The sequence below is a fragment of the Lutra lutra genome, chromosome 17 (assembly GCF_902655055.1).
Source record: "Lutra lutra chromosome 17, mLutLut1.2, whole genome shotgun sequence".
Lineage (NCBI taxonomy): Eukaryota > Metazoa > Chordata > Mammalia > Carnivora > Mustelidae > Lutra > Lutra lutra.
Genome location: NC_062294.1, coordinates 257,831 through 272,001, shown reverse-complemented (window position 1 = coordinate 272,001; position 14,171 = coordinate 257,831). Strand labels below are relative to the sequence as shown.

The following is a 14,171-nucleotide window of genomic DNA, read 5'->3' as shown; positions in this document are numbered from 1 at the left end:
CCTGCGTCCCCCTCTCTCTCTGCCTGTCTCTCTGCCCACTTGTGATCTGTCAAATAAATATAATAAAAAAAAATTTTTAAATGCAAACTCTATCTGAGGGTGTAAGGTCTTCCACCTCTGGAAGCAACGGCCTTGGGCACTTTGGGGTATATCCTAGTTCTTCTTCAATAGAAAAATACATTATTTTATATGTTAACTAACTGGAATTTAAATAAAAACCTGAAACTACCTAAAAATAAATAAATAATACATCATTCAAAAACCAAACAGGGGCCTGTAGCGTTGCATCCGCGACAATGTACCCCCACCAAGCAGGTGCCTTCTGAGCCAGCACAGACCTCCCCGCCCTCGTGAGGGACTGTGTGCTGTCACCAACAGCCCCCCAGGGACAGATAAGGCGCCAGTCCCTGGGCATGTCAGTAGCACCCACGTGGTGCCCGCGGCCGAGAGCACAAGCACATCCCTGGTGGGGAGGCCCGCGGCGGGGCCAGCGGGGGGACACCCGGGAGTGTGGGCCACTGCTCACCTGTAGGTACCGGGGTGCCTCAAAGGGCACGAGGTCTGACAGGAACTTGAAGAGAAAGACCAGTGTCTTCTTGCTGCCACTGTGGAAGCCCCTCGTGTTCCCAAAGGAGGCCTGGAGGGAGAGGTGGGGTGAGAGCTGGCTCCATGAGGGGCCACACCACCCACACAGGGACACGGCAGTGGCGACAGACACAGGCTCGGCTGCACCCAAAGGCAAACAGCCACACAGGCCCCAGCAACCCCACCGTGCACAGCTCTGCCTGGCTGTGGACGGGCTGAACACTTACAGCAAAGATGAAAACCCCATTCCTCAGGGAACAGTAACTGTGCTCTCGGTGACCCTCAGAAGCACAGTGTATTTATTAGCTGCCCTGCTAAGGGCATTTCCTCAGCAAATAAACACATTCCACACCATGAAGCCACTTCTGAACCACGGTAACTCCCAGACTCTTCTGTGAGGACAAGGTCACTGCAAGGGAGGGGGCCAAGAAGGGCAGCCCCCGGCGCCCCTGGAAGTGCCCAGCTCACAAAGACATAAGTGGGCCCTTGCAGGAACTGAGGGGTCCTGGGCATTCCAGAACAGACACCGGCCCTGAAGGGCCGCAAGGAGCCTCTGCCGAGAACCGAACACCCAGCCACATGAACTCCTGCCGTGGCCCAGCTCACCACGCCACAGCCTCTGCCACTGTGGGTGGAGGCCTGCAGCACCTCCATCGAAATGCCAGATTTCGGTCAGAATTCTTCTGAACAGGAGAGTGGTGCAGACACAAGAAGCCAGCGGGTAAGGGGAAGATGGCGGTAGAGCAGGAGGACCCCAGCTCGCCTTGTCCCACAGACACAACTAGATAACTCAAATCTTCCCAGATGCTCCAGAAAGCGACCTAAGGACCGACGGAACAAACTCCACAACATTATAAAACCAGGAGTCGACCACAAGAAAAAATCTGGACAAACCACAAACACATGGAGTTTCCACATGCTACTAAAAATGAATGGGTCAACCAAGAAGTCAAAGAAAAAAAAAAGTATGTGGACACAAATGAAGATGGACACAAACACTCCAAAACCTTTGGGATGCGGAAAAGCAGTTCTAAGAGAGAAGTTTATCGCAATTTAGGCCCCCCATGAGGTGAGGAAAATCTCAAATACACGACCTAACCTTACACCTAAAGGACCTAGAAAAGGAACAAAACAAAACCTAAGACCAGCACAAGGAAGGAAATAATAAAGATGAGAACAGAAATAATGCAGAAGCTAAAACAAAAAAAAAAAAAAAAAGAAAAATAACAGATCAATGAAATCAGGAGCTGGTTCTTTGAAAAAAAGCTACAAAAATGAGGACTCTCTAGTCAGACTTATCAAGAAAAAAAGGGAAAGTACTTCAATAAACAAAATCACAAATGAGAGGGAAGTAACAACCAATACCACAGAAATAGGGACAATTATAAGACATCATGACAAAAAACTATATGCCAACAAATTGGACAATATGGAAGAAATGGATAAACACCTAGAAATATAAAACCTCCCAAAACTGAAACAGAAGAAATAGAAAACTTGGGCACCTGGGTGGTCAGTCGGTGAAGCAACTGCCTTCTGCTAGGGTCGCGATCCCGGAGTTCCGGGATCTCCGAGTCTGCTTCTCCCTCTGACATTCTCTCCTCTCACGCACATGCTCGCTCGCTCGCTCTCTCTCTCTCTCAAATAAATAAATAAATAAATAAAATATATTTTTTTTAAAAGAAGAAAAAGAAATAGAAAACTTGAACAGATCGATTCCCAGCAAAGAAATTCAGTCATTGATAAACTCCCAACAAACAGAATTCCAGGCCAGATGAATTCTACCATTTTTTTGTGTGTTTTTTTAGATTTATTTACTTGACAGAGAGACACAGCGAGAGAGGGAACACAAGCAGGAGTGAGAGAGGGAGAAGCAGGTGTCCCACCGAACAAGGAGCCTGACACAGGGCTCGATCCCAGGACCCTGGGACCATGACCTGAGCCGAAGGCAGACGCTCAATGACTGAGCCACCCAAGTACCCCAGCAATCCATAAATTTACTGTAAACCCTACCAAAATACCAAGAGCATTCTTCACAGTAGAACAAACAATCCTAAAATTTCTATGGACAAAAGACCCCAAATAGCCAAAGCAACCTTGGGGGGAAAAAAAGAGCAAAGCTGGGGGCATCATAATTCCAGACTTCTGGTGATCATGGGGTGCCTGGCTGGCAGTCAGAGGAGAGGACTCCTGATCTCGGGGTTGCAGCTTGAAGCCCCATGTTGGGTGTAGAAATTACTTAAAAATTTAAAAAATAATAATAAAACAAACTTTAGAAATCTTATAAAGTTGTAGTGATCAAGACATCATGTTACTTACAAAAAACAGACACATAGATCAAAAGAACAGAACAGAAAACGCAGAAATGAACCCACAACTCTGGTCAAGTAATCCGCAACGGAGCAGGAAAGATGATCCAACGGAGAAAAGACAGTTTCTTCAACAAATGGTGTTGGGAGAACTGGACAGCCGCACGCAGAACGAACCTGGTCCCCTTTCTTACACCACACACAAAAACAAATTCAAAATGGATTAAAGAGGGGCACCTGGGGGGCTCAGTGGGTTAAAGCCTCTGCCTTTGGTTCAGGTCATGATCCCAGTGTCCTGAGATCGAGCCCCACATCGGGCTCTCCGCTCAGTGGGGAGCCTGCTTCCCCCTCTCTCTGCCTGCCTCTCTGCCTGCTTGTGATCTCTCTCTGTCAAATAAATAAATAAAATCTTAAAAAAAAAAAAAAAAACTAAAAAAAAAAAAAAAAAAGCCACCAGATGGAAAGAGGAGCACCCCCACATCACCATTCAGCTCCCACCAACGTACAAGGGGCACCACTTCCCTCCGTCTCATCTGTCTACACAAGGGTTAGGGATCCTTGGCAACATGCATTCCGTCAAGAGTGAGCCTCAGGACACCCCGGAAACAGGACGAGAAACAGGCCGCCAGAGGAGAGCAGTGTCTCTGAAGTATTTACAGGAAGTATCAGAGGGGCAGACCCGTCCCCAGATGTGTGGCTGCAGCGGCATACGCCATCACTCCAGGAAAATGACAGTTACAAGGACACTGAGGTGAGCTGAGAACTGGGATTCAGGACCCCAAAGGGCTCAAATTCAAAGTCATCACGTTGGCCTTTTTACATTAACATTCTCAAAATAAAGATTAAAAGAGATCTTCAAACACTGAACATACACATAAACATCTGTCAAACTCACCCAACCTTTCACTTAAATTACATGCATTTTCTATAAACTGTATCTCAATAAAACTGAAAAGGTAGAAGTAAAAAGAAACCAATAACACCCCACCATCAACGCAACATGTGTGAAGCATTCCCGTCCGTATGTTGCCCAAAAACTCAGCAAATCCCAGGCCCAGAGACACGTGGTTGGACCGAATGACCTGGATGCAGGTCTTGGGGAAAGAAACCACATGCTGACACGGGCTGGCTCTTAGGACCATCGAGGGAACCCTGGCTGAGGACATGGCCAGAGCCCCTACGCGTCCAGCAGGAGCCCCTGGGCCAGTAGCTCTTGCTGGGAACACAGGGGTGAGGAGATGAGAGCAAACACCGTGCCCGCCCATCCTCCCCAACAGATGGGCAGAGGCTGGGCTAAGGCAGCTTTGGCTGGTGCAGCCGCCCTCTGAGCTGGGGAGCGTGGGCTCCCCACAAGCAGCCACCAGGCAGCCAGGCAGTGCGCCAGGCAAACCCGAAATATCTACAAGGACTCGGATGGCTCTCTACCCACCAGACTGACGCTCTCCCAACCTTCAAAGTGGATGTGTGGATAGATGCCCCCACAACAGCAGCCCCAGAAGGTCTGGGCACTGTGACATGGATGGGGCAGCGTCCACCGAGGGGAGGGCCAACGAGGACACACATGGTGCAGACCCACCACAACTGTCTTCACGCTTTCCCGACAGCACCCCGACCTGGGGACCCGGAACGGCAGGCGCAGCGGCCACAACGGGAGGACCAGCCCCCAGACAGGGCAGCATGGGGCCCCGGGGGAGGCGGGCCAAACAGACCTGACCACTGAACACGAGTGAGTGTCCCTGTGACGGCGAGCTGGGGGCCCAGTCACGAGCGCGTACCGTCAGAGGTGGGGGGCTCACCTGGAACCAGTCTGGGTAGGACGGGAACGCAGAGGGGCCCTCCAGCGCAGCCTGACGTGCCACCAGGAACGCGGTGACCATGCTGTCCAGGTCGCAGTTCTCAAACGCACGGGCCAGCAGTTGGGCCACCCAGTCTAGGAGGGAAGGACCCACGAGAGAGGCAGACGAGGACTTGTGTGGTGCCAGGGGCAGGACACGCTGGGTGGGAGCGTGTGCACGCCCAGCGCCAAGTGCAAGAGACTGGGTCATGAGGGCCCGGAGCAACCCAACACCAACGGCACGCGGCTGCATGGGAGGCAGATGGAGGGCATGGACGGGAAGACCCAGGGCACCCTTTGCTAGGGAGCAGAGCAGCAGGCAGCCACCTCCACCCACAGGCTCAGCCACCAACAGCGGGACCCGCACACACGCGCCGGGGGCTCCCAGACAAGGGCACCTTTAATCAGTCGCTGCGCCTCAGGCAGGCAGATCACCAGTGTAGACACACAGGAGAGCACGTGCCGCCAGTTCACCTCGTGTGTTTCTAGAACCTCCTGCAAGTGGCCAAGCAGCTCCTCGGGGTCCAGTATGGCGAAGAGCTGCAACAGAAGGTCCCCAGCTCGGCTGTGGAAACAAGCCGCTCCTTGGGCAGCCGGGCCTCACTGCCCCCCACTTCCAGAGCCGTGCCTGCCTCTACCCTCAGGGTCCCTGTGAGCAGCAACGGGTCTCCTTTCAAGGAGAAGGTGTTCCGCCCACGTGACAAGTCCAGCCTCTGGGCCCCCAGGGGTCTAGGCAGGAGCAGCCGTGGTCTATGGAGCCTGCCGCCCTCACCCTCCCTGGACCTCACCCTCCCTGGACGGGAGCCCTGGGGCCCTGTGGCCGCTCCCGCCAGCCCAGGAGCACGTCACCCACCCTGCGGTACAGACTGGTGAGCAGAGGGTGGGTCTTTGCGAAGCTCCACTCTCTCTGCATCCGAACAGCATCAGAAACTTCATTCAGGAATAAAAACAGACAAAAATGTCAGTCATCACAAAAAGCTGTCTTAATTTACATTTTTTTTCAATCATTAGCAATCATTTCTGTCCGTGAACCGGTTTCTGCTATCAGGTGTGTCTTTGGCCCAGCTCCTTGTTGCTAAGCCCTTGCCGTATCTGCTGTATTTTCTTTTCTTTTTTTTTTTTTAAAGATTTTTATTTATTTATTTGACAGAGAGAGATCACAAGCAGGCAGAGAGGCAGGCAGAGAGAGAGGAGGAAGCAGGCTCCCCGCTGAGCAGAGAGCCCGATGCGGGGCTCGATCCCAGGACCCTGAGATCATGACCTGAGCCGAAGGCAGTAGCTTAACCCACTGAGCCACCCAGGCGCCCTCTGCTGTATTTTCTAACGCGTCAATTGTTGAACTTTGCTCTTTTCAACTCTAACGGTGGGTAAGCCATCAGCAAGGATGCTGCTGCAAGGGGGTCTGGCTGGAGCAGGCCACAGTGCACCATGGCGAGGGCCAGAAGTTTCCCTCGTGCTACCTGAGGGACCTGCCCGGGGACACAGTGCCACACACAGAGTGAGCTCAGCGGGCACGCTGTTCATTTGTCTCCCCAGGAACCTGAGCACCTGCAAACACCATCACTGAACGGATGGTGACATCACCCCAAGGACACTCGTGGGCACATGACATGGCATCGACGACTTCTGGAAAGAGCCTGTAACTACAGCTGACCCCTTGAACAAGACGGACTTGAGATGCGTGGGTCCACTCACATGCTGCTTTTTCTTAATACGGTACAGTTGCCAATGTGTTCTCTTCCTTCGCTCCAACTTACTTTAATGTAAGAACACAGTACACAGCACAAGTCACGTACAAAATATGTATTAACCAAGTGGTTCTCACCAGGAAGGCTGTTAGTACTCATGTCTGGGAAAGTCTAAAGCTAGGGATGTCTGAGTGACTCAGTGGGTTAAGCCTCTGCCTTTGGCTCAGGTCATGATCCCAGGGTCCTAGGATCGAGTCCCACATTGGGCTCCTTGTCCAGCAGGGAGCCTGGTTCTCTCTCTGCCTGCTTGTGCTCTCTCTCCGACAAATAAATAAATTAAAAAAAAAAAAAAAAAAAGCTATATGCAGATTTTCAACTGCACAGGGTCAGGGTCCCTAACCCCCACATCAGTGCTTATATTATAGAGGATTTATCATAGAAGAATCTAGAAATCCACTCTGATAACTAGATACTCATCTATTGAGAAAAGACCACAAGAAAGATTTCACGGTAAATGTATTTCTATTTCAATGATGACACAGGTGACAGTTCTCCTTCCCATACTTTGTTAATTCTGAATTTTCTTTACAAGAATGTGTAACTTTCAAATGAAAGGATATTTGACACTCACGTCCCCTCGAGTCTTAAGCGATCTCAGCGCTAACATTCAGGGCCCACGCTCCCATGAGGGAGGCAAACAAGGGGGGTCCAGGAACCCACCTCTCAGCACAGGCTTGTGAGTTAGCACCTGAGTCAGAGTATGACTGAAAAATCTCTTTGGCACATCTGCTGAAATCGTTCCGCCATACATGGGTCCACAGAACACGCCGAACCTGCCAACACAGCAGCGAGAGGTCCCTGCAGGGCCGACAACATCACACCCACACCCCAGCAAAAGCTCATCAAAGGCCACTGTCCAGCAAGGTCACATGCACCCCGAAGCCCCCAGTCCCAAGTTCAGGGGGCACACAGGCTGGCCCTTCCCATAACCCTGAAGCATTCGCCAGCCAGGCCACTGTGCCACAAACGTGAAAAGAAGTCCAAGGGCATTGGGGGCGGGGTGGGGGGCACCTCTGTCGGTGAAGCATCTGTCTTTGGCTCAGGTCATGATCTCAGGGTCCTAGGATTGAGTCCCACATCGGCCTCCCAACTCAGCGGGGAGCCTGCTGCTCCCTCTCCTCCCATCCTGTGCTCTCCCTCTCTCTCTCTCTCTGATAAATAAATAAATAAAACAAAAGAAGTCCAGAGAAGGGCGGGTTCCATAAGAAAAAGCCACCCATGGAGTAGGACACCTGGAAAGGGAAGGCTTTCCCTTTGGAAACATGCCAACCTCACAAAGCCTCAGTGTGCCCATCTGTGAAATGGGGATCACGGGCAGCAGGGCACTAGCCAGGCTGGCACAAAGCACCTGGCACCCACAGGCACTCGGATGCAGTAACGGTTCCTGAAGCCAAGGACCTCCTGTGCCAGGACAGGGAGGAAGGACAGCGGGCAGGACATCACTGATGTGGCAGGAGGGACAAAGGCTCTCGGGGTAGCCTGACAGTGGGGCCCTGAGGACACTTCAGTGAGCCAGGGTCAGAGTCACTGAAGCTCTTCCCAGTTCCCCAGGGAGAAGAGCTCCCATCACACAAGTCAGGGGGAGACACTGGGCAGGAAGGGCAGCCATGGGCTCTGCTGGCCTTCCGGGTAGACAAAACCGTGACGCGAGTCCCATGTACCAGGAAGCCTGGCCATCCAGACCAGGGTGGGGTAGGGGCAGTGTCTGGTTTTATTGTAAAGATTGGCAACTAAATAAGAAACTTAAAAAGAGGGGTGCCTGGAGGCTTAGTTGGTTAGGCGTCCGACTCTCGGTTTTGGCTCAGGTCATGATCTCGGGGTCATGAGACTGAGCCCCATGCTGGGACTCTCCCTCTGCCCCTCCCCCCCCACTCCCTCTCTCTCACATAGAGCAATCTTTTTTTTATTTTAATATAGAGCAATCTTTTTTTTAAAAGGAAATTTAAGGGGCGCCTGGGTGGCTCAGTGGGTTAAGCCTCTGCCTTCGGCTCAGGTCATGATCTCAGGGTCTTAGGATTGAGCCCCGCATCGGGCTCTCTGCTCAGCAGGGAGCCTGCTTCCCCCCCCCCACCCCCGGCCCACTTCTCTGCGTACTTGTGATCTCTGTCAAATAGATAAATAAAATCTTAAAAAAAAAAAAAAAGAAGACTTAAAAAAAAAAAGGAAATTTAAAAAGAAACAAATACACCCATAGTGATTCTCTGACTCTCAGGACATGGGCTTGAGCAATCCAGTTATAAAAATGCATAAAACTGAGAGCGCGACACCGTGTGATCAGTGCGATTGACGTGCGGCACGATCCAGCTCGCTAAAGCAACCGGAACACAGGCAATCGAGGCAGAACAGCTGGAGGGATTTGCAAGGCCTGGGAATGTGGGAAAACTCTCCTGGATTCCCAGGAGAGAACCAGCTTCCAGGCCAGCCTCCCCCATTACTGTGGAGCAAACCCGACCCCCCAATGACCAATCCTAATGTGTGGGTCCATAGAGCCACGCAGAAAGCTGATGTGGCAAAATCGTGACCACAGGGACGTGCGAACGCCAGCCCTGGGGAGCAGAGAAGGCTCCTGTGGAGGAGAGGGCATGGGGCACTGGCACAGGGGGAGAGCCCAGTGAGAAGGTCGCTCCAGTGGTGCCCTGGGTGGGAATCCGGGCTCACACCAGGAGTACAGACACCCAGGTGACAGAGGGTTCAGGCAGAAGGGGGCCAGCCAGCCTCCCACCTCAACTTCAGAAGCAGGTGGGCCAGAGGGCTCCCAGTGCTCTCCAGCGGCGTCCTCCCTGGACGCTGTCCCAGTGGCAGAGAACCATGAGCAGCAGCCAGGCGCTGAGGCTCCAAGAGTGGTTCAGACAACCGGACCTTCAAGAGAAGGTCTACGCAAGCCCAGCAGGCCTGCCTGCAGGACGTACCAGTTCTTCACTGTCCTGTACACTGGGGATTCGTCCTGTGGCCCGGTGGCCAATGCCTCGAGAGCGACTGACGACAGGTGGTGGGAACAGAAAACACAACAGTTCAGCCTCACAATCCACCAAAAATGACCCCTGACCAGCTACTCCCGGACAAATCAGGTAGTGAGTCTTTGAGAAAGGGAAGCTCCTCAATTTCCAGGTAAGAGACCCCGTCGGCCTCCTACACCCCCCAAGAGTACAGGTCCCCCAAACAATCCAATGGTACCAAAAACTTAAGTCTTTTAAATCCATCAAATGTCGGAAGCAATAAAATGCTTCCCTAGTTAACTGTTAACAGGTTGTCACTCATGGCTCCCGACATTAAACGCAAAGCCACGGACAGCTGAAAGCAGGACGAAAGGTTGAGGGTGAGCTCGGGTGAGGACTTGAAGTGGAAAGGCAGGAAGCCCTGGGCACCCTTGGTTAGCCAACTAGCTGTTGCCCAGCCTGGGGCTCGGCACAGACAACTCACAGACCAGCATCCTCTGCAGCACGGTCACCGCAACCTGTCAAAGCAGAACATGGGCCACGCTTACTCACCTCGGGTACTGCCCAGGGTGACAAGTGGTCACCCTACAGGCAAATGATAAAGTGCCTCCACACACAGCCCGACACGGGGGAGACCCAACCGAGCAAAAGGCAGACTTCCTGCAAGGATCTGCCGCGATCCCAGGACCTCTCTCAGCGTGGCCCCGGGCCCCGGCCTCACCCTGCCGGCCTCCCACGGCCTGGGGCTCACGGGGTCCGCACAGAGTTCTGCTGCTAAAAAGCTCTCCAATTCTGGGACGTGCTGAAGGCTTTCACCTGCGGGAACTTTGGAAACCAGAAAATGGTGGGAGACATCCCTGCTTTGTTCCTTTTCCTCACGTCCACTAGACGTAGGGAGTAATGGCACTAGGGGAGCACCTCAGGAAAATAACAGTACAGATCTCCCATCAAAGCTGACAGATGAGGGGCGCCTAGGGTCTCAGTCGTTAAGTGTCTGCCTTCAGCTCAGGCCATGATGCCAGGATGCTGGGATCGAGCCCCATGTCATCCGCCGTGTTCTTCCTCTCCCTCCGCCCCTTCCCCCGACCCCTCCTGGCCACTTGTGCTCTCTAATAAAATCTTAAAAAAAAAAAAAAAAAAAAAACTTATAGATGCATGTGGGGTCACTGGTCTAAGAACTTCCATTTTTGTCACAAGCCACTTCCAGACTCTCCATCTAGACGTCCTTACCCGGGCCACGCGTGCAGGCTCCACACCTCTGAGATCCGAGTTTTTCTGAAATCCTCTCAAAACAAACAACTGCACAAAATCTGAAAAACCACAAAACCCGAGGACGGACAAGCACACCATGGATCACGCAGGGCACCGACTTCCCCACACCGGGAAAGGCGTGCACCCATGTCTCTTCTTCCCGCTCACTCCCCACGCACACGCCTTCACTGGCCCAACCAACCCAGACCTTCCTGAACCAGACTTTGCTTCTCGTTGCTCTATTTGAAAGGGAAATACTCATAATCGAGTTTATGGGAAGGATTTTTCTCTTAAAACAAAGTATCTGGGGATGCCTGGCTGCCTCAGTCGGTGGAGTGGGTGACGCTTGACCTCAGGGGTGTTAAGTCTGAGCCCCATGCTGGGTGTAAAGATCACTTTAGGGCGCCTGGGTGGCTCAGTGGGTTAAGCCGCTGCCTTCGGCTCAGGTCATGATCTCAGGGTCCTGGGATCGAGTCCTGCATCGGGCTCTCTGCTCGGCAGGGAGCCTGCTTCCCTCTCTCTCTCTGCCTGCTTGCCTCTCCGTCTACTTGTGATCTCTCTCTGTCAAATAAATAAATAAAATCTTTAAAAAAAAAAAAAATCACTTTAAAAAAAAAAGGCGGGGGGGGGGGCAGGGGCGGGCACCTGGGTGGCTCAGTCGGTTAAGCGTCTGCCTTCGGCTCAGGTCATGATCCAGGGGTCCTGGGATCGAGACCCCCTCAGGCTCCCTGCTCAGTGGGGAGTCTGCTTCCTCCCTCCCACTCCCCTGCTTCTGTGGCTCCCCCGCGTCCTGACAAATAAATAAATAAATAAATAAAATCTTTAAAATGAATAAATAAAAGGGGAGGGGTGCCTGGGTGGCTCAGCGGGTTAAGCCTCTGCCTTTGGCTCAGGTCATGATCTCAGGGTCCTGGGATCGAGCCCCCATCGGGCTCTCTGCTTGGTGGGCAGTCTGCTTCCCCCTCTCTGTCTGCCTGCCTACTTGTGATCCCTCTCTCTCTCTCTCTCTCTCTCTCTCTCTGTCAAATAAATAAATAAATAAATAAATAAAAATCTTAGGAAAAAAAAAAAGCATCTAAGTTTTCCTGTGGATTGTCTCTCAGCCAATCTCCTAAACAAATACTGTAAGGCCAGTTCTAGGACCAGAAGCATTACATTCTGGGGAACAAGGCAGGAAACAGACTCCTACTTCCTGAAAAGATCAGAAGATTTTTTGTCTCATCTTCGATTTAAACTTAAACTCTGAGTCTAGACTCGGGACTCATAAGGAGCTCACATCCATCACCAAGAAAGTTTTAGGAAAAAGGAACACCTCTTCTGCAATGTAAAAAAAAAATTCATAGGCTACCTGTACAGAACATTCCACTTCTCATCTAATTTTCTACTTGTACATTTTGTCCTTCAGACATTCCTGGCAATGGCCAGGATCTGCTGGCTCAGAGAGGAGCCAGGGATAGGGCCCACTCTAAGGGAAATGCACCCAGAAAAACAAGTGTGACAAGAGACAGCCACTCTGAGCTGCTGTCCAGGACAGCACGGCGCCCCTGCTCTCACCCAAGTCTGATGTGTACATCAGGCCGTGAGCTCAGCATGCTTGCCACAGTTTCTACTTCGCTTTTCTGAGCACGTTTTAAAATAACTGCTTAGAATGGAGTCCACAGAAAGTCAGTGGCCTCAGGCCGAACCACCGTACAAGTAACAGGTGCCTGCTCTGCCTCTGCCTCGCTTGTGGGATTCCCCAGCTCCCCACACCCCTCCTTTTCTGGGATCTGAAAGTACAAATTCCTGTGACTTGACTTCTCTCCGTAAGTGCCCTGAAGCCACACCTCCAGTCAACATGGCTCTGGGGGTTTTCTCTTCCCAGAAGGGGGAGCTTGGGTGCTGAGAAAGCTACCTGACAACCCCATGTGGGTGGTTGTGCCTCCCAATTCAGCAGGTCATAATCTGCATATTTTAAACACACCAGTGATAGGCCCCCAAACACAATGGGGCAACTGACGGACTGTATCAAAGCTCGCACAGCATTCAGGGGTAAGCAGACCCATGGAACAGGTCCAGGTAAAGACGGTTCCATTCCAAATTCCTAGGCTAGGGTGGGGCTGTCCATTTCCCACAGACCCATGCTGCAGAAAGCATCCCCATGTACCTCAACTTTGCCCATGAACCTGCCCTGGTGTGCACCTACCAGAAAGCATAGTCCGGGCGATGTCTGTGTGCTGAGTGGACGCTTCCATCTGCTCACACAGAAGGCACAGGTCCCTGAAGAGCCACGCAACCGTGGACTGCGTGTCGGCATGACTAGGGACAAAGCACACAGCTCACCCCGGGCTCACCACCGTCTCGAATCCATCAGGCCCTCTTCTTCCACACACACTTCACTAGGAAGCCTAAGCACTGAGAACCAGCTGGCAGCCCCCTGGGGCGTGACCTGACGTCAGGAGAGGGCCACTGACACCCAAGAGATGGCCGGGAAGCTGCTACTGGCATTAAAAAGAATCATTTTTAAAGAGCATAACTGGAACAGCTGACTACTACCTGGGGGAAAAAATAATCAGAAAGAAAGAAAACAGCAGCAATTTTAGGCTGTCACAGGACAGACGTTGGTCAAGGGCCTCAGCCATGCAGAACCATCTGGGGAGCCTGGATCTGGAAGCAGGAGCAGTGGGGTGGGGGGGGTCCTCACCTGACAGACATGTACTGTTCTGGGGCCAACGACGTCTGACACCTTTTCCTGTGCTTGGCCTTATGTGTACCCTCTTTAGACAACTGTCTATTGAAATCCTTAGTCCATTTGTAATTAAATTGTCTTTTTTTTTTTTTTTAAAGATTTTATTTATTTATTTGACAGAGAGAGATCACAAGTAGACGGAGAGGTAGGCAGAGAGAGGGAGAGAGGGAAGCAGGCTTCCTGCTGAGCAGAGAGCCCGATGTGGGACTCGATCCCAGGACCCTGAGATCATGACCTGAGCCGAAGGCAGCGGCTTAACCCACTGAGCCACCCAGGCGCCCTAAATTGTCTTTTTATTGTTGAACTACAAGAGTTCTTTATTCTAGATACTAGATTACCAGATACGTGATTTGCAGAAAATGTCTTCCGTTCTATGGACTGTCTTTTCATGGTCTTAACAGTGTTGACACAACTTTTGTAACTTGGTGAAGCATTAATTTTCCCTCTACATTTCCTTTTGCTGCATGAGTTTTAGGCTTCCTGTCCAGGAAGCAACTGCCTAATCCAAGCTCATGCAGACGTAACCCTAGATTTTCTTCTAGAGATTTTAGGGCTTTAGGTCTTGGATGCACGATGACTTAGTTGCTGCGTGTGGCGTGGAGCATGGGTCTGACTTTATTCTTTTGCATGTATATGTCCAGTTGTCCCAATACCATTTGTAAAACAGACCATTTCCCCCCATTTGATGTCTTGGCACCCTTGTCAGAAATCAACAGACAGGGCACCTGGTGGCTCAGTGGGTTAAGCATCCGACTCTTGGTTATGAGCTCAGGGTTGTGA

General features: G+C 51.7%; 1 protein-coding gene across 9 annotated transcripts in view; it reads right to left on the bottom strand.

Annotated features, from left to right (window-relative positions):
- FANCA (FA complementation group A) overlaps positions 1–14,171 on the bottom strand; it is a 62,929-nt gene that overhangs the window by 40,194 nt on the left and 8,564 nt on the right. For all 9 annotated transcript variants that reach the window (XR_007123761.1, XR_007123763.1, XR_007123762.1 and 6 more), the window contains exons 7-15: positions 12,849–12,961; positions 10,643–10,722; positions 9,897–9,930; positions 9,386–9,452; positions 7,137–7,249; positions 5,582–5,658; positions 5,127–5,268; positions 4,691–4,824; positions 527–637 (exon numbers count right to left, since the gene is read on the bottom strand). Coding sequence is in view for 6 of the 9 variants with exons in the window: in XM_047710074.1 (XP_047566030.1) it covers positions 527–637; positions 4,691–4,824; positions 5,127–5,268; positions 5,582–5,658; positions 7,137–7,249; positions 9,386–9,452; positions 9,897–9,930; positions 10,643–10,722; positions 12,849–12,961 (871 nt within the window). In the remaining 3 variants the exon portion in view is untranslated. The remainder of the gene's footprint in view (positions 1–526; positions 638–4,690; positions 4,825–5,126; positions 5,269–5,581; positions 5,659–7,136; positions 7,250–9,385; positions 9,453–9,896; positions 9,931–10,642; positions 10,723–12,848; positions 12,962–14,171) is intronic.